Source organism: Eupeodes corollae, chromosome 1, assembly GCF_945859685.1.
Source record: "Eupeodes corollae chromosome 1, idEupCoro1.1, whole genome shotgun sequence".
Classification (NCBI taxonomy): domain Eukaryota; kingdom Metazoa; phylum Arthropoda; class Insecta; order Diptera; family Syrphidae; genus Eupeodes; species Eupeodes corollae.
The window spans coordinates 268,089,901-268,111,391 of record NC_079147.1 but is presented as its reverse complement, the minus strand read 5'-3'; the positions used below and the strand labels follow the sequence as shown (position 1 = coordinate 268,111,391).

At 36.2% G+C, this 21,491-nt stretch overlaps 3 protein-coding genes across 3 annotated transcripts in view; 2 read left to right on the top strand and 1 right to left on the bottom strand.

The window, feature by feature from the left end:
- Positions 1-240: 240 nt before the first annotated feature.
- LOC129942451 (putative nuclease HARBI1) lies at positions 241-1,762 on the bottom strand. Its single transcript, XM_056051380.1, has 2 exons — positions 870-1,762; positions 241-812 (listed from the first exon to the last, which is right to left on the bottom strand). The coding sequence occupies exons 1-2, from the start codon at positions 1,041-1,043 to the stop codon at positions 435-437; spliced, it is 552 nt and encodes a 183-aa protein (XP_055907355.1). The 5' UTR covers positions 1,044-1,762; the 3' UTR covers positions 241-434.
- Positions 1,763-7,775: 6,013 nt separating this feature from the next.
- LOC129941367 (uncharacterized) lies at positions 7,776-9,506 on the top strand. The gene is made up of 2 exons (XM_056049982.1): positions 7,776-8,024; positions 8,085-9,506. Exons 1-2 carry the CDS (start codon positions 7,898-7,900, stop codon positions 9,470-9,472), a joined length of 1,515 nt encoding a protein of 504 aa, XP_055905957.1. The 5' UTR covers positions 7,776-7,897; the 3' UTR covers positions 9,473-9,506.
- A 2,364-nt stretch (positions 9,507-11,870) lies between these two features.
- Positions 11,871-21,491, top strand: part of LOC129954199 (interaptin) — a 35,404-nt gene continuing 25,783 nt past the window's right edge. Inside the window, exon 1 of the mRNA XM_056067942.1 lies at positions 11,871-13,203. Within this exon, the coding sequence (XP_055923917.1) occupies positions 12,253-13,203 (951 nt within the window). The 5' untranslated portion in view covers positions 11,871-12,252. The remainder of the gene's footprint in view (positions 13,204-21,491) is intronic.

Genomic DNA, 21,491 nt, shown 5'->3' with positions numbered 1-21,491 from the left:
AATGGACTTGTGTTTGTTTGTTTGTATGTCTCTTTTATTCTTCGGTCCTATTGGTCACAGCCTATTGTAAAGTAGCCTAAAGCCTTCCACGATTAATGGAGTATCCAACACAAAAAGAATTTTACAATTCGAACCAGTAGTTCCAGACATTATCGCGTTCAAACGAAAAAACTCTTCAGCTTTATATGTTAGTAGAGAGTATAGATTTATTTTATGTATTTATTAAAAAAGTCCCTTTTTCACAATGTTGCCAAAATATCTTCGCGAGCTGATCGACGACTTCGATGCTGACCACCTTCAACTCCCATTGGCCCATTCTTTATATCTCCTTCCACTATGCTCGTTCACAAACGCTGCTCATCGTCAGGATTTTCCGGTGGAATCATTTCGCCCCTCTCGATAAATGCAACACGATGTAATAATTTTCTGAAGTTTCAATGTTCATGCGCATGCCGTAGCCCAATACGGGGAAACGACGTTTTAGTACTCCGTATTGATGCAACTACATTACGTGTTCGGATGATGAGGGATTGGTAAACTTGCATCCGTTGATTATTGGCAATATCCGGGTTGTTTGCCGTGTAAGGGGTTGCCAAATAGCTGGTATTTGCATACCCAGAATCACCAACAAGAATATATTGTCCATACCAAACCTGTTCAAATTCTTGTCGCACAGATGAATTTTGAAAAATCGTTTGATCGTGAACTGACCCTGCCCAACGTGCGACTACATTCAAAACCTTTAAATTGGCAGATGAAATGGTTTGCACATTAAGCGAGAACCAACCTTTCCGATTTCGAAAAGCCTCACTCTAAAACAAATATTGATTAAAAGAATGCACATTAGCACATACAGTTTAAAAACTCACCAATTCTCCACCCGGCGATTGTATTTTCACGTGAGTACAATCAATTGCTCCAATTGTTCGTGGAAATTTTACCGTGGTTGCGGATGTTGAAGGTCTTCTGACACTAGTTGAAGGACTGCTAAAAACGCATGTTTTGTTAAACGGAAGAGCGGAAAAAAATCGGTGTCGTCCCATGTGTTAATTGTTGCACGTATCGTCCATAAAAAGGAAATCATTAAAAATAAGATCCATTTTCGTAGGATATTCGCTATTTATTCTCTTTAAATATATGTACATATTTTCCGAAAATGATTAGAAATTCAATTCATTTTCATTTCGCTCGTTGAAAAAACGAAATTATAAATAAACCGAGTTTTAAGGCACTAGACCCCCGAATTTGAGGGTCTAACTTTATCGAAGTTCTAACTATAACAAAGTTCTAAATCGAAGTTTTAACGCGTTAGAACTTGATGAAGAAATGACGTAGAACTCAAATGAGTTCTAAAATTTCAATAAACCGAGTTTTAAGGGCTAGAACTTTGTCAAGAAATCGGGCGTTAGTGAATTTTATGAGGAACCAGGGCCATCCGAATGGATGGAAACCAATATTTGACCAGCGTCTCCCTTAGAAAGGTGAATCCTCTTAACCCTCTAACTATCGTCCAATAGCACTCACGTCCCTTCTTTCCAAGGTCATGGAAACGCTGTTTAATTATCAGGTTAAGAAATATCTTGAAGAACGAAAGCTTCTTCATGACCTGCAGTATGGCTTTCGTAGCAATAGGTCGACCGGTGATTTGATAGTTTCTAACCGAACAGTGGAATAAATCTTTACATCGTTTTGAAGAAAGTAAGATTATTGCTCTTGATTTTTCAAAAGGTACAAATGGACAATTTTCAAGAAGAAATGTTAAGAAAACATCTGGAAATTGAGATTCTATAAAAAAAAGTTTATTTAACAATTAGTTCAAGGAGTGGGTTCGTTCGTAGACTGCTACATTAATATGTGGTGTTGAAGCGAGCTGGAAGCTCGCCTCAATTCTTTATATACCTGAAACGAGTTGAAATGAGATTGATTCGCCTCGATTCCGTTCGGGGAGCGGAGTAGAGTCAAAATTTGGGAAGAAAAACTTGTGTGGAGGAGTTAGTTTTACAGATAATGCATTATGGTCTGTTTATTTACATGTTTATGTACACAAATATAGTTTTAGTTTAATCAAATAAAAAAAAAATTGCACATGAAGTAGGTAGCATATTCTTATATGGTGCTGAACTATTCAGTTTTTCATTGTTTAACACGAATCAAACTATCTTACTTGCACTTCATAAGAAACATCGAACACCATTTGCATTTTAGAAACTGCTGTCAAAGTTAATCATTTTTCAATCTTCTTGTGAGGTGGAAACACCATGAAGATTTAATTAATCTAAAATGAGATAAACCTTTGGTGGAAACATAGCAAAACATAAATATCTTTTCTACTGTTTTCTCTTGCAAAATAAGCCCAGTTAGTCCATTTTCACTAACCAAACTAAATAATATCAACAGTAATAGATTGATTTTTGTTTCCAATGGAAAACACACATTATTCCAAATGCACAACTATTCAACGAACACAGCCATCGAGATTCAAATGCAATATCAATCGTACCAACATTTGAGAACGAAATCACATAAGTTTTTCAACCATTCTAATCTGGCTAAAATTTACAAGGACTTCATTTGTCCAAAGCTTGAATATAACTCGAATATCTGGATTGGTAGTAACCGTAGCATGATGATTAGTGCGTCGGATTGTCATGCGAGAGGTCTCAGGTTTGATCCCTGCCTGTGCAACCTACATATAAAAAAATCCTCTTGCGAGGAATTGACAAATTCTTTAAGAGTAATTCTTGTCATGAAAAAGTGCTTTCTCAAATTAGCTGTTCAGATTTGGCATATAAATTGTAGGTCCCCTCCATCCCTGCAAATACGCACTGACAGGAATGGTTGACAGTTGTAAGTCACTAGGCCCTGGTTCCCTACGGACTGTTGCGCCACCTCATTTATTATTATCTGGATTGGTGCCCAAAAAACAAGTTTAAATCTCTCGGTTAGAATCCAAAAACAGAAAATGGTAGTCGATAGAAGTATCGTAGAAACATTTGCATCCCTAGAACAAGATATTGGGTAAGTTCTGATAACATAAGAGACTTTAACGTTACATAAGTTTCTAGTAGCTGCAAAAAAATAACCTTGTTATTAAGGTAACTTTATTGGAAAGTTCACTGGAAAGCTAGTTAAGAAAAATATCCTTAACTATCAAGTCTACTTCTATCAAAATGATAGTTGATCATGTTATTTCATTCAACTGAAAGCATAATTTTATTACTCTATGATTTATTTACTTTCTACAGCTTCATTTAATGCATTTCAATTTTAATCAATAAAATGTCAATTTCCTTACAATACAAAATGCAAATCGTGATGGAATTGTAACTTGCCTGAGAAGTATTTTGTAGAAAATAATTTGTTTGGTACTTTTTGTACGATGAACTTAAATTAGAGGCTTGCGAAGTAAAGTAAAAACTAAATAGTTGCCTTTTTATAAAGTTTACGTTTAAAGAATGAATTTGACTGCGAATGCAGTCCTTTATGTTGCCTGAACCTGCCAAATGTTCTGTTAAATAAGCTAGTTGCATTCTACCCCTTAAACAATTAAGCCGTAAAACTTGCATTCCAAGGAATGCTCATCAGGTAATTCGGACGTATTGTTTGATTTGAACCTGTCAAAACACCGGTTCAATCGACATAAGAGACTTGAGTAAGATCATTTTATAGTTTCCGATTGTCCAGCTGTCAAAAAATTGCTTTCCAATTGGGCAACTTTATTATGGAAACTTGACTGCCCAATGAAAACCCTTCTTTACTATCATGTCAAGTCCACTTATGTCAAAATGACAGCTTATAATGTTTTTTTCATTCAACTGAAAGCTGAACTTTTATATTTTATATTCTGCACAATGTTTTTTTTATATTATACGAGCACTCAAAGGGATATGAATACCATTATCACCCTTATCATGATTAATAACAGTGCGAGTAATTAAGAAGGGAGGATAGGATTAGAAAGGAGATACCGATGCACATTGGTTTTAAATGTCTGCACATTGTAATGAGTGGGAAACATTGAGTCTGGTAAAGCATTCCATATTCGTGTGGTGCGACTGAAAAAAGAATCTCTGTAACTTACAGTACGTCCGAAATTGGGCTCAAGGGTAAACTGATGAGCATTACTAGAGGAACTGGTATTACGGTTGAATTGTTTGAGGGGAGGAATGCAACTGGATATTTCATTAGAGCATTGTTTAGGACGGTGCTCAGGAAATACAAAAGTTTCAGTTAGACAACGGTCACCTATCATTTTTAGAGCTCTCTTTTGAATTCTGTCTAGGAGACTTAAGTAGGTAATAGAACACCTGCCCAGATATGGGAATTGTACTCGAATTTCGGACGAATATAGGCTTTATAGATTACAGCCAGTAGGAGTAAAAAACTTCTCCACACTTAGCAGCAAATATGTGATCCGTCCACAACAAGTGGTTTGTAATGCACAATGCACATATGTACCTAAAACTGAAAACTTTTCGGTCTCCTCCATGCAAGTACCACTCATGGAAAGTGGCATAGGGGAAAGGTTACGCTTTTGTGACAGTAGACAGCATTGAGTTTTCGAAGCATTAAATTCTACACGGTTTTTGATTCCCCATGCTTACAAGATCAGAATTTAATGAGCTCATCATATGCTGCCGTTGATAGTCCACATCCAAGGAACAAGGATGAGAATCTAGAAACTAACATGAAAAGCTGAGGGTACTGTCATCAGGGAAACAATTAAGTGGGTTAGAAGTTTCAGACAAAAGATCATTTATAAAAATAAGGAAAAGTGTCGGAGACAAAACGAAGCCCTGGGGCACACCAGCGTTTATTTTGTTGATATCAGATTTGAACCCTTCCAAGACTACTTGAATTGAACGGTCCGAAAGGTAATTTCTAACCCAACGAAGAAGGGATTCATCAATACCAAATGCACGCATTTTCAATGAGAGAGCTTGGTGCCAAACTCTATCAAATGCCTTTGAAATATCAAGTGCAATAATCTTAATTTCTCCAAAATGATGTAAAGTGTTCCTCAACTGTACGGTGAGATAAACCATGAGATCATCAGATCTATTGCAACGAAAGCCATACTGCCAGTCATTAAGAACCTTCCGTTCTCCAAGATATTTCTTTAGCTAAAAATGTATCAGTGTTTCCATGACCTTGGAAAGAAGGGACGTAAGTGCAATTGGACGATAGTTAGATGGTGAGGAGGATTCGCCTTTTTTGGGGACAGGCTGGACAAATGCAGTTTTCCATTCACTCGGAAAAAGACCTGTAGCTTACGCAGTGGTTTTGCCAGCGTTGAAGAACACCTCTTCAGAACAATAGCGAGGATACCATCTGGGCCAGCGGATTTGTGCATGTCAAGATTTGTAAGTACTCTAGTAACTAAACGAGTGCGAAAGAAGATTCGTCGCAAAGAATCGTTTACGCTTTCAAGTACAGGCGGAGTCATGTCACTCATTGGCAGCATCGAATTAACAGCTTACTGTGCTGCAAGCAAATTGGCTTTATCAATCACGCTTACGTAGGGAGTGCCATTGGAAACGAGCGTATGAACTGACGATGACGTAGTGTTGCGCACATTTTTTACAAATGACCAGACATTTTTACTACCATTGGGACATTGTAGTATTTTTTGCCGTAATTTCTGATCATGCAAAAATTTAATGCGTCGTATATGTCCGGTCTTTTTAGCTTTTTTGAACTTATTCCGGTTTTCCTCAGTTGGGTTGGCTTTGTAATTCCGGAAACTTACATTTTTGATCCTAATAACCTCTTTACAGCTCGAATCAAACCATGAGTTTTCTTTGATAGATTTAACCCTATTGGGGATAAAATTTCTTTTTCCACAAAGAATCAAGTTTGTAATCATATCTGCACTGGAGTCCACGTTACTATCGAGGAAGCATAGTGACCAGTTAAAATTCCTGAGGAATTCATTAAGACCGCCCCATTTGGCTTTCTCATATTGCCAAACGGTTCTCGTAGGTGTTTTAACTTTAACTGGGGTTTTTTGGCATGAGAAATTCGCAGATATAACACAATGGTCTGATGAGCCTAGAGGCGATAATACCTTGACAGTATATTTATTAGGATCAGAAGTAAGAAATAAGTTTAGTGTTGGCGGATTGACCTGCAACGTCAGGAATCCGAGTTAGCTTGTGAACTAACTGAGTCAGGTGGTTTAATAATAGAAAGATAACCATATTTCATAGACTATAAGTGATACACATGATTTGTACGTCAATTCAACGTAGCTTATCTTTCTAGGGTTAACTCAGCAAAAATCTCGACATACCTTCCTTCATATGTTGTCTGACCAGAATAGCGCAGCTACAAAGAATTATCTACATTGAAATCGGCCGTAACAACGATCTCACTGTGCGGAAAATGGGATACAATTCTCTGGATAGAGTCGGACAGCGCATCGAATTCGTTAGAAGTCGAATTGCTATCCAGACTTGAGCTACGATAAATAAACCACGTGTGAATGATGCGCCTTTGGACGGTGAATTTAAACCAAATATAATTAAAATTTGTGCTGGTGCACTGACCATATTGTGGTAGAAGTTGAAAGGCAACATCATTCCGTACATATACGGCTAGACCATGGTGAGAAAAGAATAAAGGCACTAAGCTGTAACCGAACTCAGAGTGATCGGTGGTTTCACCAACCTGAGTTTCGCTTAGTGTCAAAACAGCTGACCTGTTCAAGACAGTATGAACGTATGCAGCATTGAAATTTTTTCTAAGCCCACGAATGTTGCTATATTTAACACAAAACTTACCAGTCATCACAATACTCAAAAACACAAAAAAAATTCAAAACAAGACAGTTAACTATGAAGTAAATTTATTTTGGGCACTAAAACTTCTCAGTTACAATTTCCCATTAGTGTTATGCCTTAATGGCAATTTAAAACTGATCCGCTCCTGAACCCCAAACCGGCAGGTTCAGACAACATAAGGGACTTCGTTTGTAGTCAACTGCATTCCTTGAACGTACATTTTGACCAAGTCAACTAGTTAGTTTTTCAAGTGCCATAAACTTCAAACTCAGAACTTTACTTCCCTAACTTCTACCTTCAATTTACCGTAAAAAACTACCAAAAACATTATTGTGAACAAAACACACCTTAGGCAAACTACAAGTCCATCCTAATTTGTATTTCGTATTGTAAAGAAATATTACTTATTTCTTTTCCAATTTGACGAGAAACCTTTTTACACAAAATATTAAATGAAATTGTGCGAAAAATGTATAAATCGTAGAGAAATAAAGTTCAACTTTAAGTTAATTAAAATTGTCATTTTGACATGAGTTGACTTGACTTGATAGTTAGGGAGATTTTTCTTGACTATCTTTCCAGTCAAGTTGCCTAAATTTTTGGCAGCTGGCCAATCAGATGTTGGAAACTTGCCTTTCAAGTCTCTTATGTCACCTGAACCTTATTTTTTTTAGAACGTGTGATTTTCCAGAAGATATAAAATGCAAATAATTTATATTATGGATAAGAATTTAGTTTTGTAAGGCATTTAGCCGTTTTTTGTTGTTTATTAAATTTGCAAGTTTGCAATCGTTTGTTGTAAACCAATTCATAATAATATAGAAGAAAACAAACTCAGCATCGATCAAGTTACAGCTGTCAAAAAGACTAACTCCGAAGAAAGTAGTTACAGTCGCGTTATTCTCTACTACCATATTGTGATCGAATGCTATTGAAAATTATATTAATTTCAGCGGGTGGTCCTGTTTTCAGCATAGCCTTATTTTTTTTTATTTGTGTTTATATTCCTAATTTACTTTGAATATTTTTTTCTCATTTTTTTGACAAATACAAATTTCTGATACCCAACGTTCCTGCCTTTTGAATTGCTATCAAATTCGTCCATCAAACACAAAATGCTTAACTGTAGAGCATTTGACTGCCCTGATTCAAATACTCGTACAAGTCTTATTCTTACAAAAAATAAACTATTGGTTGAACTTTCTCAAGATGACACCGAAGAAACAATTTCAAATTACATAAGTTAGAAACCTTCCATTTTGACATCTCAAATACGATTTAATAATTTTCGAAATTTTTCAGAAAATGGAATCATCAACTTTGGCTTAGATCTTTTCTTTGGTTCGGTTCAACAAAATTTGAAAATCATTGCGTTCCTCAAAAAGGCCTCCTTAAGAGAATCAGAGTTGTTGGGATTTTCAATTCCATTATCGATTTATGTCAAGCTAAGTCCTAGACTTCAATATACTGGAAGATTTAAGAGAAATAAAACTGCACTGCATTTAAAGGTCCATCGGAAGGTTACTCTGACGACGAACAGAGATTATGCATCTGCTTCATGTCATAGCATCATCTATGTCAATGCAAAGTTTCTTATTGGTGACGTGAGAAAATGTGACATAATTTGCTTGGGTAGATATGTTCAATTGCAAGTTCTTGAGGTCCAGAGTCAGCTTTTAATATGCAATGTCATTGTTGCGGGTGTGGTAAGACCACAAATGCCAGTAAGGTTCCCTAAGTACATCGAAGAAGCACACTCAAAGATTTCCGCTGAAGAACTTGAAGACATTGGTTTGGCCATGGGAACTAACATCAATGTAATTGTTTCATTTACACCTGGAAATGATAAGTACTGCGCCGAGCTACGTGACACCCTAGCAGAGTTTAAGTGCAATCATTTTTATTTATTCACTCGTTTAAATTTATCATGTTTGGAAAGCTCAGAAGATGCTCATCGGATATCTGATGAATATGATGGTTTTCTAATCGATTACTCAAACACAGTCTGTACGGATGACAAAATTGTCAAACTATCACCTTTAGCTCGAGAATTCATGGAGAACTCGTATCGAAAAAAAAAACCAATCTTTTTACTTGGGTGTTGGTCGAATTTGATTGATCCTTCTGACTATCGGTGTGCTTTTCAATATCCCGACAAGTATGTTCTTCCTTGTGATTTGAAGTTTTTGCACCTCTTTGAAGCCATATTTCATAATCTATCCAAAACGGACCTTCTCGGAAATCAACAAAATATGAACTTAGGTTCAAACAATGCATTTGCGCGATCTATCGCAGCTGCTTCATGGGATTTTCAAGCAGAAGCTATTATAGTTTGTTCTACGGTTGGTGAGATGGCAATTCGTATTTCTCATTTTAGACCAAAATCAGTAATTGTGGCGACCACAAGTTTGAATAGTGCTCTCAATTATTCATCAATGCATCATAATATTTGTATGTTATCATTTAATTATAAAGACAATAACGATTCATTGGTATCGCACAAAGAGGAAAATCATCAGAAATTAATCCACGGATTGCGGTATGCTTTGTTCAAGAAACATGTCAATAGTTCTGATACTGTAATTCTGGTATATCGTCAGCACTTTCATTATGGATCAACTGATAAATTTGTTGTTGTCAACATTGACGATGACTATGAGGAGGCGATAAGAAATGTTATTTTTAATTGAAAATAAAACTTATTGCTTTGTCAGTTTGAAAATTGTATAATATTTAACAACGTTTTTCAACGGTTAAGGAGCATTTCATTACTTAGTTATAGTTTTTTGAAGTCTAACATTATCAGAACCTACGCCAGAATGGCAATTATCTTGATTTAAGCGTTCTCTGCGGGCAAGTTTAGTCCAAGGACTGGAAGCCGGATAAACCGCTCCTTATAGACCTTGGTTACGAATAAGTCGTAGAAGCCCTATAAGGTGTTCACTAAGTAGTTCAACCTTCCTGTTAGGAGCGGTTTATCCGGCTCCTATTTCTTGGGATTATGTATATTAAGGATCTGGCCCTCCAGGTTGGGGGTTGTGCCGTCGTCGGGCTGACTTTCTGGCCACGTAAAAAATACCTTTAGTTGCGAAGCACCAACATGCCTCGCAAACGAAATAAGGACAAGGAACTTCGGATCTGTACGTGGAATGTTAGGTCCCTTAACAGACCAGTAGTCCTATGCTGCCAGCGTTTAGTATTGAAAACGAGTGGCAACATTGCCTTGCATCCATCAGAGATGCCGCCTCTGAAGTGCTAGGTTTCACACGGCCACCACAGCAAAACCCCTGGTTTGACGACGAATGCCGAAATCGAGGTATTTCACAACAGGAATTAGGTTCTTATATTTTACCAAAAGTTAAAAAATAACTCCCAAGGGTACCAGCCACGAACCGAAGCCTGTAAAGACGATCAGGGAAACGTAGTAGAACTGCAGTCGATGTTGAGAATATGGAAATACCACTTCGCCAAATTATATAACGGCGATGACGAACCGAATTCCGCTGTCGGAAGAAAGCATGCCCGATGAGTGGAATCTCAGCATAGTGTGCCCGATACATAAGAAATTAGACCCTCTAAACTGCGCCAGATACAGAGGTATCAGTCTCCTTAACAATGCGTATAAGATCCTCTCTGCCGTATTATATGAAAGTCTGAATCCGTTTGTCAACAATCTGATAGGTTCTCATCAGTGTGGCTTCAGACCAGGAAAGTCCACTATCACACTACGGCAGATCTTGGAAAAAACCCAGGAGCTTCAAATCGATACCCACCATCTCTCTATCGATTTTAAAGTCGCGTATGACAGCATCTATAGGGAAGAGCTCTACAAAGCAATGTCTAGTTTTGGCATCCCAGTCAAACTTATCCGTTTGTGCAGAATGACGATGGAGAATGCACGCTACTCTATCAACGTCGGAAAAGATCTCACCGATGTACTTAATGTCAAAAATGGTTTTAGACAAGGAGATGCACTGTCATGCGATTTCATCAACATCGTTCTGGAAAGAATTGTGCAAAACTCAACCGTCAACACTAAAGGCACAATCTTCCAAAGGTCCATCCAATTACTCGGATACGCATATGATATTAACATAATTGGAAGATCAAAGCGTGATGTCAGTGCAGCGTTTTTGAGCATTGCGACGGAAGCGAAGAAGATGGGTTTCGACCTAGGTCAATGAGGACAAGACCATAAGTATATGCTGTCATCAAAAAAGGACACTGAACAACGACATGTTAGACAAAACGTCACCATGGACAGCTATAACTTTGAAGTAGTTAAGAATTTTATCTACTTAGGCAACGCTATTTAAAAAGACAACGACACCAGCGCTGAAATCAAACGAAGAATAACTCTTGCAAATCGCTGCTTCTTTGGACTTAGAAGGCAATTTAGAAGTAAAGTCCTCTCTCGAGCATCTAAAATCACCGGGTGATTTTTTGTCTCGTACGCATAGATAGAGAATGGAGGAGAAGATATAACGACGAACTGTAGGTCGATAAGCCAGCAACAATTGAAGAGCTAAATTCGGCACATTAACGGATTGATCGGTCGGATTGGCGGGTGCGGCCAAGGTCGCGAACCATATAATGTAACCATAATAAAAAGAAATAACAGTAATTTCCAAAAGAATTTGTGTTTTATTCAAAATTTACATCGGACCTTAAAATTTAAACAAAGTAAGTTTTTTGCGATGATTGGGCGAAAAAATGTACGGTTGCTGACGCCGCTATATGGCATGATGCGCCACATCATAGTGGAACCACTTTTGGAGTCTTAAGAGTCTCATCACCGCTATTTAGGAGTTTAAAGCTGTTATCTAATTTCCAAAGCGAAATATTTTTCAGTCAGTTTGAATCATCAGCTTGCAAAATTTGAACGGAATAGCGTTATGCTTAATTATTTCCGCATCCGGCTCAAAACTGTGGGAACCCGTCAAAAGGTTTGAATATTTACTACAACCGCTTGAGTATGTCCTCGCTAAAATACTAATCCACCGCCTGTCAAACTGTGACAGCTGCCAGATGTCCCAATCCTCCTTCAACCACCTGACTTGTCCCAAAAAATGTCAAAAAACCGAAAGAATTAAAAGAAAAACAAGAACAAGCTCAAGTGGTTGAATTTTCGTTCGTCGCAAGTGTTGTTAAAAAATTTGTATTCGTGTTTATTTATTTACAAATTCTCGTATTCATATCCCATTCAAAACTCAAAAACAATTAAAATAATGCACATAAAGTGTTTTCGAAAAATAAAAACTTGTTTTTAATTTTAATTAATGAGCATCTATAGATTAACTTTGAAAATATAAAATGACATCACCATCCCCGAACTTTTTGAGTACCATCGTCTTCCATATGATGTGAAAAAACTGAACTTTCAAACAAAAGACCATTTCGAAATCTTGCAAATTGAAGCACAACAATGCTTCTGATAAGAAAATTGATATAAAAATACAAAAATCAAATAATGATAGAAAACCATAGCTTGAACAACAATGAGCCATTGCCATCGTCATCATCAACACCAACAGCTGAGAATCAGAGTCAATCACAAAATGGAATTGGCGCTGGGTCGGAGCGCCAGAATTCGAGGCGCGAATCGGTCTCGTCACAAATCTCCTCAAGCACAACATCACCGCAGTACGATTCAGGTAATATAAGTGATTTGAACTTGAATTTCTGTCCAGCATCCCCAAGTTCGGCCGATGACGATTCCATTTCGAGTGATAGTTTGCAACAGAATAAAATCAATTTCCTGCTGCGAGAGAAGGATCAGTCGCTGTTCCTGGCATTGCAAGATGTACGCAAACTCAAAAGCGAACTTGAGCGGCTGAGTAAGTCGGAGAAATGGTACAAAAGTGAGCTGAAATTGCAGAGAAATTCGAAGCTTGAAGTTCTCGAGAAATTATACACGAACGAGAGAAAGTTCACGCAGGACAATCAAAATCTACAAAATGAACGGATTGCCTTGCACGCCCGCTGCAGTGAGCTGGAGAAGCAACTCCAATTAGAGAAAGATTCGGCTGTAAAACTATTAAAACAAAGTAATTCTCGAGCGACGACGACGACGTCGACGGAAGACGATCCAAAAGATTTCGTATTGGAACAACATCGTCAAAGACTCGCCGACCAAGACCAACTCATTGATATACTTCGGAATCAAAAACGAAGCTTGTTGAATGATTTGCAAAAACTTGGCTGTGAACGGGATGAGATTGCTTTGCAGATGCAGAAGAATATCGCTCAGTTGGAAGATGAGAATCGGACAATAACCAAAAGATGTTTGCAACTGGTTGAGTCTAAAATTGCTTTGACGGACGAAATTGCAAGTAAAGAGTCTGATTGGAAGGGCATGAGTAATGAGGTATTGGATTTGCAGATAGTCGTGCGGAAACTCCAGGATAAACTACACTCACATGTAAGGATGATTTTTTGAATAAGTTGAATACACATTTGTTTTAAGAATTAATTGCTTAATTTTTATGTATAGCATGACTTTCATTTGCTTTTGTTTTGGTATAAACTATTTATTCAACATTTAAGTGTTAGGAGAAGAAAGTGCGCAACAATTTGTTCAGTTTTACTTCACTTCTCCAGTTATCATTCCTACAATTGGAAAATACAGGGTTTTATTTAAATATTAATAAACGAATACTTTATAAAGGGCTTAGGTTAGGTTAAAGTTGCTGTCCAGTGTCCATGATAGAAACAGACACACTTAGGCCAATTAAATGGTCCATTGTGATACCCCATGAATCTTAAGGATTCCTCCTAAGTTCAATGGAACCAGTTTCAGTCAATTAGGAAACGTGAGAGGCTGACTATGCTAATATAATTTAGATCGTTTAGATCGTTAAAGAAGAATTCTCCTAGGTAAATCTTGCGTTGTTGAGCGAGAGCAGGGCATGTACAAAGAAGATGAAAAATTGTTTCCTCCTCTTCCTCGTTCATACAGCTTCTGCAAGAGTCATTTGAGAATACTCCTAGTCGCGTGCGATTTATTAGAGAGTGTTCGGCTATTATCGAGCTTATATGCGATCTGCTTAGAGATAGCAAGCACCTTGAACGCTTTAAATATAGTGTTGGCCAGACATTTTTCGTGACCTGACACGTGATGTTGTTCCATCTCGTGTTTGACTTTTTCATAGCGGCTTGCATTAGCAACAGTTTACAAGTGGCGATTGCACTGTACCGTTCCTAGCGAGTTCATCTGCCTTAAAGGTACCTGGAATGTCTCTATGGCCCGGCACCCAGCAAAGGTGAATATTTAACTGTTGTGCCATCTCCATTAAATCCCCAGGCATGGATGGCATACTGCTGATGCTTCAAAAGTTGCATGATGTGGCAGCTCCATGGCTAGAACAAATTTTCAAAGGATGTCTTCTTCTTGAACATGTGCCCATGTCGTGGAGACAGGTCAAAGTAGTTTTTACCCCGAAAGTGGGTAGGCGAGGTCACGAATCCGCGAATGATTTCAGACCAATAAGCTTAACCTTTTGTGCTTAAAACCTTGGAGCGCATTCTTGATTACCATATTAGAGAAATCCTAGTTGGACGACCTCTCAAAACGTCTCAGCATGCTTATCTTAAGGGCAAATCTACGGAGACTGCCCTCCCTCAAGTAGTGCGTACTGTAGAACAAACAATCCATTATAAAGAATTTACTCTTGCCACCTTCCTAGACATAGAAGGTGCTTTTAACTACGTCCTTAACGAATCCATAGAAGAATTGCTCGTTAAGTTCGGTGTAGAAGAATTCATTCGAGAATGGATTATTTCCATGCTCAGTGGTAGGAAGATTCGAGCCTCTCTAGGCAATACAATCGCAACAAAACACGTGAGTAGGGGAACACCCCAGGGTGGTGTCATTTCGCCTTTTCTATGGCTTCTGGTCATGGATTTAATTCTCGTTAAATTAGCGAGATGTGGAGTGAAGGCGGTAGCCTATGCGGATGATTTGGTGCAATTGGTGTCAAGAAAGTACACCTCTGTGATTAGTGAAATCACGGAGTCAGCTTTGAAGAAAGTTAGCAGCTGGATCACGAGCTGTGGACTAGGAGTTAACCAAAGTAAAACTGAACTGTTGCTCTTTACCACCAAAACTAAAGTACCGCCCTTTACGCTACCTCGACTCAACGGTCAAATCTTATCATTGTCTTCCTGTACAAAATATTTGGGAGTTATACTCGACCCTAAACTAAACTGGAAACTAAATATTGAAGAACGGGTTAAGAAGGCCTGTGTTGCCTTCTAGGCCTGCAGCAAAACTTTCGGCAAAAAGTGGGGACTTCAGTCGAATATGATTTTATGGACGTACACAGCCGTAGTACGTCCAATCTTAACATATGGTTCGATTGTGTGGTGGCCTGCTCTTAGCAAAGCCTATAATGTTAATAAGCTAAAGAAGGCTCAGAGAACAGCTTGCGTGGGCACCACGTTATTTTGGATCTTCTACCAATCGACCTTTGTTTTTAAATACATAGTTTCCTGCAGCGCTATTAGGCTGAAGGAATCAAACAGCTGGTTGTCAAAACCTTATGGTCACAGCTACACAACGAAATTTATTCCCTCAGATATTATCTCGGTAGACACTGACTACTGCACTTCTACATTGAGCCTTAGTAAGGGTTTTAAGGTTATTTTCGCATCCAAAGAAGATTGGGAGGATGACATCGTATCGATAGGTTTCGACACAACCGTCTTTACTGACGGCTCAAAGATGGAGTGCGGAGTTGGTTCTGGGATCTTTTCTGAGTCCCTAAATGTAGCCAAATCCTTTAGGCTTCCTGACTTTGCTAGCGTTTTTCAGGCTGAACTGCTGGCAATAAGGGAGGCATGTAAGATACTTAAACAAAGCCCAAACCAAAACCGAAATGCGGCTATCTTTACAGCAGTCAGGCAGCTGTCAAAGCCATTAACTCGGCCACATCCTCATCTAAATTGGTCCAGCAATGTCGCGATGAACTTGCGAGCCTGAATATTAACCTCGGTGTCACCCTGATCTGGAATCCGGGCCATAGTGGTATCGTGGGAAATAATCTTTTTTATCAATGCGACAAAGGTCAAACGAGTTTTTGGTATCAAAACGGCACTACAGCGCTAATTGGATCTCAGGCTAAGTTGCCTTGAGATCGCCATTTGTACCTACCTACCTACCATTAGAGATGATCGGCAGTTATGGACTGTTAAAGAGTTTGTAGAGAAAGAGTCCAAAGATTTTTTAGTGGCCTGACTATCTGAGAAAATACGGATATCAGATCTTGATATCACGTTACAAGATTACACAGTAAGATAACAGATATCTTATACATTTATAAGAGCCTATGACTTAACTTTAGATAACAATTCAAAATACAAAAGAAAATTATATAAAATAAAATTTAAGAAAATAGAAAAACAAATATTTATTGATAATATAGTATTTGACTTGAAAACAAGGGAATAATAAAAGTAATAGAATTAGAAGAAGAAAAAAAGGAGAAAAAGAAGAGATGATAAGCTAAGTTAAGTTAGTTGCTTTGGTTAGAAAAGAAGATTTTAATACTTTTTTGGAAAATGTTCATATCACTTATATCCCGCAGATGAGTGGTCAGTGAGTTCCAGAGGCGACATGCAGCGATGAAAAATTGCCTTTCTTACCGATGTCGATCTGTTCGATGTTGGCATTCTGATTTTTTCAAAGAGATAGGCTGGTTGACTTGTTTTCAAGATTTTAAAAACAGTATCTATGTTCGAAGCTTCATGAAGTCATTTAAAGGCATATTAAGTCGAATCTCTTGCAAATGTGAAACATGGTCGTACCTTCTTAACCCAAAGATGTATCGAATGATACTATTAAAGGCTATGTTTAGTTTATTTTTGCTGATGGAATCACAGTTGTAAAAAATGTCGCATCCATGAGTGAGAGAAGTATAACTAGGGTCCTTGCTTGCATTTGTCTGGTTTTAAATGGAGTAATGTTTTGGGCGGTCCACATCGTTCTAAGCGCTCCATAGGTTTTACCTATCAATTGGTTGACGTGATTATTCCAGGTCAATGTTCTATTGAAGATTACACCTAGATATTTACTGGAATTTACGAATTCTAATGGGTTCTCGATTAAAATTATGGAAGGAAAGTATTTTAGATCTAATTCTTTTCTTGATATAACCAGACATTTGCATTTGCTTGCGTTGAGAAACAACCCATTGCAAGACGCCCAGTAAGATATCTTTTCTAGTTCTTGGTTCAGGGTGAAAACGCAGTCTTCAATTAAACCCAAAGGACAGCTTTTGTAAATTTGAATGTCATCGGCATAAAAATGTTTCGATACTTCATTTATAATGAAACTAATTTCATTCACATATAATGAAAATAGAAGGGGGGATAAAATTGATCCTTGGGGAACTCCTGGTTGAATCGTAAGAAAATCGGAGAGATTTTCATATAAAAAAACGGCTTGCTTTGTATCATTCAAAAAGGAAGAAAGCAGTTTAATAGCTTCTGAAGATATTTTGAATTTGTGACGCAGTTTATTCAGATGTATCGAGTGATTTACCATGTCGAATGCTTTTGAAAAGTCTAGTAAGACTAAAAAAGTTACTTTGTCCATATCAAGTTCAGTCCTTTTGTCTTATGTATGTATGTGTGTTTATTTAGCTTTGATTACAAATGATATAAATTTACAATAATTTTTGTTACATATTATATGGAATGGAATAAGAGAGCTTAACATCAAATAAATAATTTAACAATTTTTTAAATAAACTTAATAATATAATTATGTATATGAATGTTTCTAGTAATATAATTTACATTTATATTGATACATTGCGCTGAGTTTTTATATGCGCTATAATTTTTCGTTTGAAAACGTTTAAATTTAATTCAGTCTTTAATTCACTTGGTCACTTGGTATTTTTGTAAAAAATACTGTTCTGACTCGCAGTTGTTCTTGCCATAGGTAGTCTAAAATCTTGATTGTTTCTTAAATTAAAGGGTTGCACATTACCAACATAGTTTAGCAAACGTGACAAATAAATCGGCATGAGATTGTTTTTTATTTTGAAAATAAATACCAAAACATTCAAAAGCATCCTTTCTCTAACATTTAACCACATCAACACATCCAACATATGACATATAGGTGTATAAATATTGCACTTTAACATAATTCTTATGGCTTTGTTTTGAAGTTTTTGGATTCTATTTAACATACTTTGATTCGACAAAAAAAGGACAGGGGGGTCATTCCGTAAAACGATAATCGCTAGACGATAGCGTTTCGACGATAGTCTCACTTCACGTAAGACGATAATCGTCAAAACGATAGCGTTTGCACGATAGCTAAGTAGGTATCGTCTGCTATTAATTTCTATTGATAACTAAGCAAATTGAAGTAAAAAAGTTTCGGTGTAGTTTAGCTTTGTTACAAAATGGAAATAAAAACTCAAAAGAATACAATGAATTCGGTTACGCATTTTTTATATACAAAACATTAGTAATCTCTCTTAATTGTTGGTAAATAAATCTAACAATTGTAGTTTTGGAATTGCAAAAGAGGACTTTATAATGATATTATAAACAATAAATTAGCCAGACGGTTGTCGTTCTACATACATAATGTTAAATTCATTCAATATTAAAATTTGTTGTAACTATTGAAACTTTAAGGGCGTAGGAACATTGATATATTCGACATGCAACGATTTTTGTATAGCTTTTGCACAAAGCACTAATCCAAATTAGTTTTGGAAACGAAAAATATGTTTGAAGCCAAGTAATGTTCCCTGTGGATAAAATAAAGCCTTCACTCCCTTCCCTTGGACCAAATTATTGCAGCTGATTTACAAAAAATATGAAACATTGGACAAACATTTTGATATTATTGTTTTATCTTCGGCGGCAACAAATTATAACACAAAAAGTGACAATTACAATAAACATAACAAAATATGTAGCATGTTTATTAACAATACATTTTTTGCAAATTTTCAAAATTTTGCATAGAGAAAAACCAAGTCTAATAACATTTTCAAGTTATCGAACAAGCATTATCTTTCGTTGAGTTCATTTTGACATTTCAGTCATACTGAACGATCTTATACCGAAAACGATTGACGAGACGATAGCGATAAAGTTATGTGAAGCGAATTATTGACGATATCGTTAATGATAATCGTTTTGACGATTATCGTTTCGAAAATTACGGAATGACTGCCCAGATGAACAATATTCAAAATGGGGTTCTATAATTACGTTAAATATTTGTATTGCACTTAATGTTGATATGTTTTTACGAATTCGTTTAAGTAGATTTATTTTTTTAACAATTTTCTTTTCAATATAGTCAATATGTTTATTAAATGTCAACTTATTATCTATGACAACACCAAGATATTTTATATCTGTTACCATTTCAAGATTTTGACCATCAACTTTTATATTTACAGCAGAATCTCCTCTTAAATTATTACTTAAAATCATAATTTTGGTTTTAGCAACATTAATCTTTAATCTATTTGCTCTGAGCCAAAAACTAAGACTATCTTAATCGAATTGCATTTTCATTACACCATCTTCTAAGTCGTCACATTTTAAAAACAATAAACCATCATCTGCAAATAATGCACATTCACTATTTCTTGAAACTTTTGTAATATAATTTATATAGATGTTAAATAAAAATGTTCCTTAAATAGAACCTTGGGGAACGCCAATATTGATTGCAGCTTCTTCTGATATTACATTGATCACTTTAGTTTGTTGTTTACGATTTGACAGATACGAGGTCATCCAGTTTAATGATTCAGCACGAACTCCATACTGTTCCAATTTTTCGAATAAAATTGCTCTATCAACTGTCTCAAATGCTCGTTTTAAATCAAGAAAAACACATATTATTTTCGTTTTTGTATCGAGTTGTTGTTTCCAATTTGCGATTACCATATTAAGTGCACTTTCACATAAATGTTGTTTTCTGAACCCGGACTGGTTTTCAATTATCAACTTATTATTTTCGAAAAATGATTCCAGTTGAATATATGCAACTTTTTCGAGTACTTTTTCATAGAGAGGGAGGGCATTAATTGGTCTAAAGTCTTCGCATTTTTTGAGTTCTTGACTTTCGGGATTGGAGTTATTTGAGACACTTTCCAAGCGTTCGGAAACTCACCATCACTAAAAGACTAGTTTATTATTTTCACCAATGGGGGACCAATCCAATTGATCATGTCTTTAAAAATCTTAATGTTTATATAATTAGGATCTCTTTTGTTTTTAATTTTATTAAACACTTTTTTTCAAATCAGCCAATTGTATTTCAGAAAAAGTGAACTCTATCGGGTTTCTTGTAATATAATTTACGAATGGGGCATTAGGGATGGAGTCATTAATTTCCGTTATACTTTCAACAAAATAATTATAAAAATTGTTAGCTATAATTGAATTGACACTACACATTACATCTTCAAACACAATTTCAGAGATTAGCGATTGTTTTTCTTTAAGAACAAATTGTTTTATATTTCTCCACATTGATTTTTGATCAGTTGAACAGATTATTTTATTTTGAATAAAGTTACTTTTTGCTTTGTTTATCTCGTATTTGTAATTATTTCTCCTTATTATAAGCGGCAAGTTTTTGATGTTTCAATATTCGAAGTTGGTTACTAAACCATTCAAATCCATCTTCACACACGTTTATAGTTTTCACAAATGAATTTGCAGTTTGTTCAATAATATTTTTAAATATCAAACCCATTTCATTTGTTTCATTTGGATAACAAATGTTATAGATGTTACTTGAATTTAAATGATATTCAAAATTTGCTCGATTATATTTCAGCACCGTTAACTTTTCCTTTTTAATCTCTTTTTTTTTATTTTTATATTAATATTGATTAAAACAGATTCATGGTCGGTAATTTTGAAATCAGGGGTAGTTTTAACCGTAATTTTTTTTTGAATTCGTAATAGCAAAGTCAATTAGCGTTTTTGAAGATTTATTTATTCTAGTGGGAGAATTCACAAGTTGTTTTAAACCTTTTGTTTTTACATATCTTTCAATATTTGACTGACACCAGTCGATATTAAAGTCACCAACGATAAGTATTTCGTCCGAACGAACATTAAGTTTATCAACCCATTCAATAAATTTTTCACAAAAAACACTTTTTGAGCAACTTGGTGACCTATATAATGCCACTAGTATAAACGCGTTTTAGTTAGTGCCGTAATACAGAGATACGTGATCTCTTGGAGTATATAAAGGTGTAGAAGAAAATTTACTGTTTAGCTCATTTGTATTCATTGTAGCTTGAAAATTATTTCTTTGTTTACCTATTCCTAGCTGGCCGAGGTTGTTCCATAGTTTAATACCATCGGATCTAAACGCTTAGAGTAGAATTGTACTTTTGCGCATCTAACCTCTTGAACTACTTTATTTCGTAGTGATTTGTTCAACACACTGAGCTCGTTAAACGGAAACGTTTCCAGCGTCGATATGCTAGATCACTCCGATTTATTAGGTCTTTAATCCTTCTAGTAAACCATTGTTTATTTTCGCGAATTCTAGTTTGTGTTTTCAATGGAAGTCTTTAAGCCAGGACAAGCCTTCTTTTATCGCCAAAAGATCCGCCTGGAATACGCTACAATGATTGGGAAGGCGGAATGAGAGACTTAATTTCAGCTGTTCAGAGTACACACCTCCACCAAACCCTTCTTTTA

Coding starts and splice junctions, on each gene's coding strand:
- LOC129942451 (XM_056051380.1), bottom strand. CDS start 1,043: ATGGGACGACACCGATTTTTTTCCGCTCTTCCGTTTAACAAAACATGC. Junction 813..869: donor AATCGCCGGGTGGAGAATTG/GTGAGTTTTTAA, acceptor TATTTGTTTTAG/AGTGAGGCTTTTCGAAATCG.
- LOC129941367 (XM_056049982.1), top strand. CDS start 7,898: ATGCTTAACTGTAGAGCATTTGACTGCCCTGATTCAAATACTCGTACA. Junction 8,025..8,084: donor AACAATTTCAAATTACATAA/GTTAGAAACCTT, acceptor GAAATTTTTCAG/AAAATGGAATCATCAACTTT.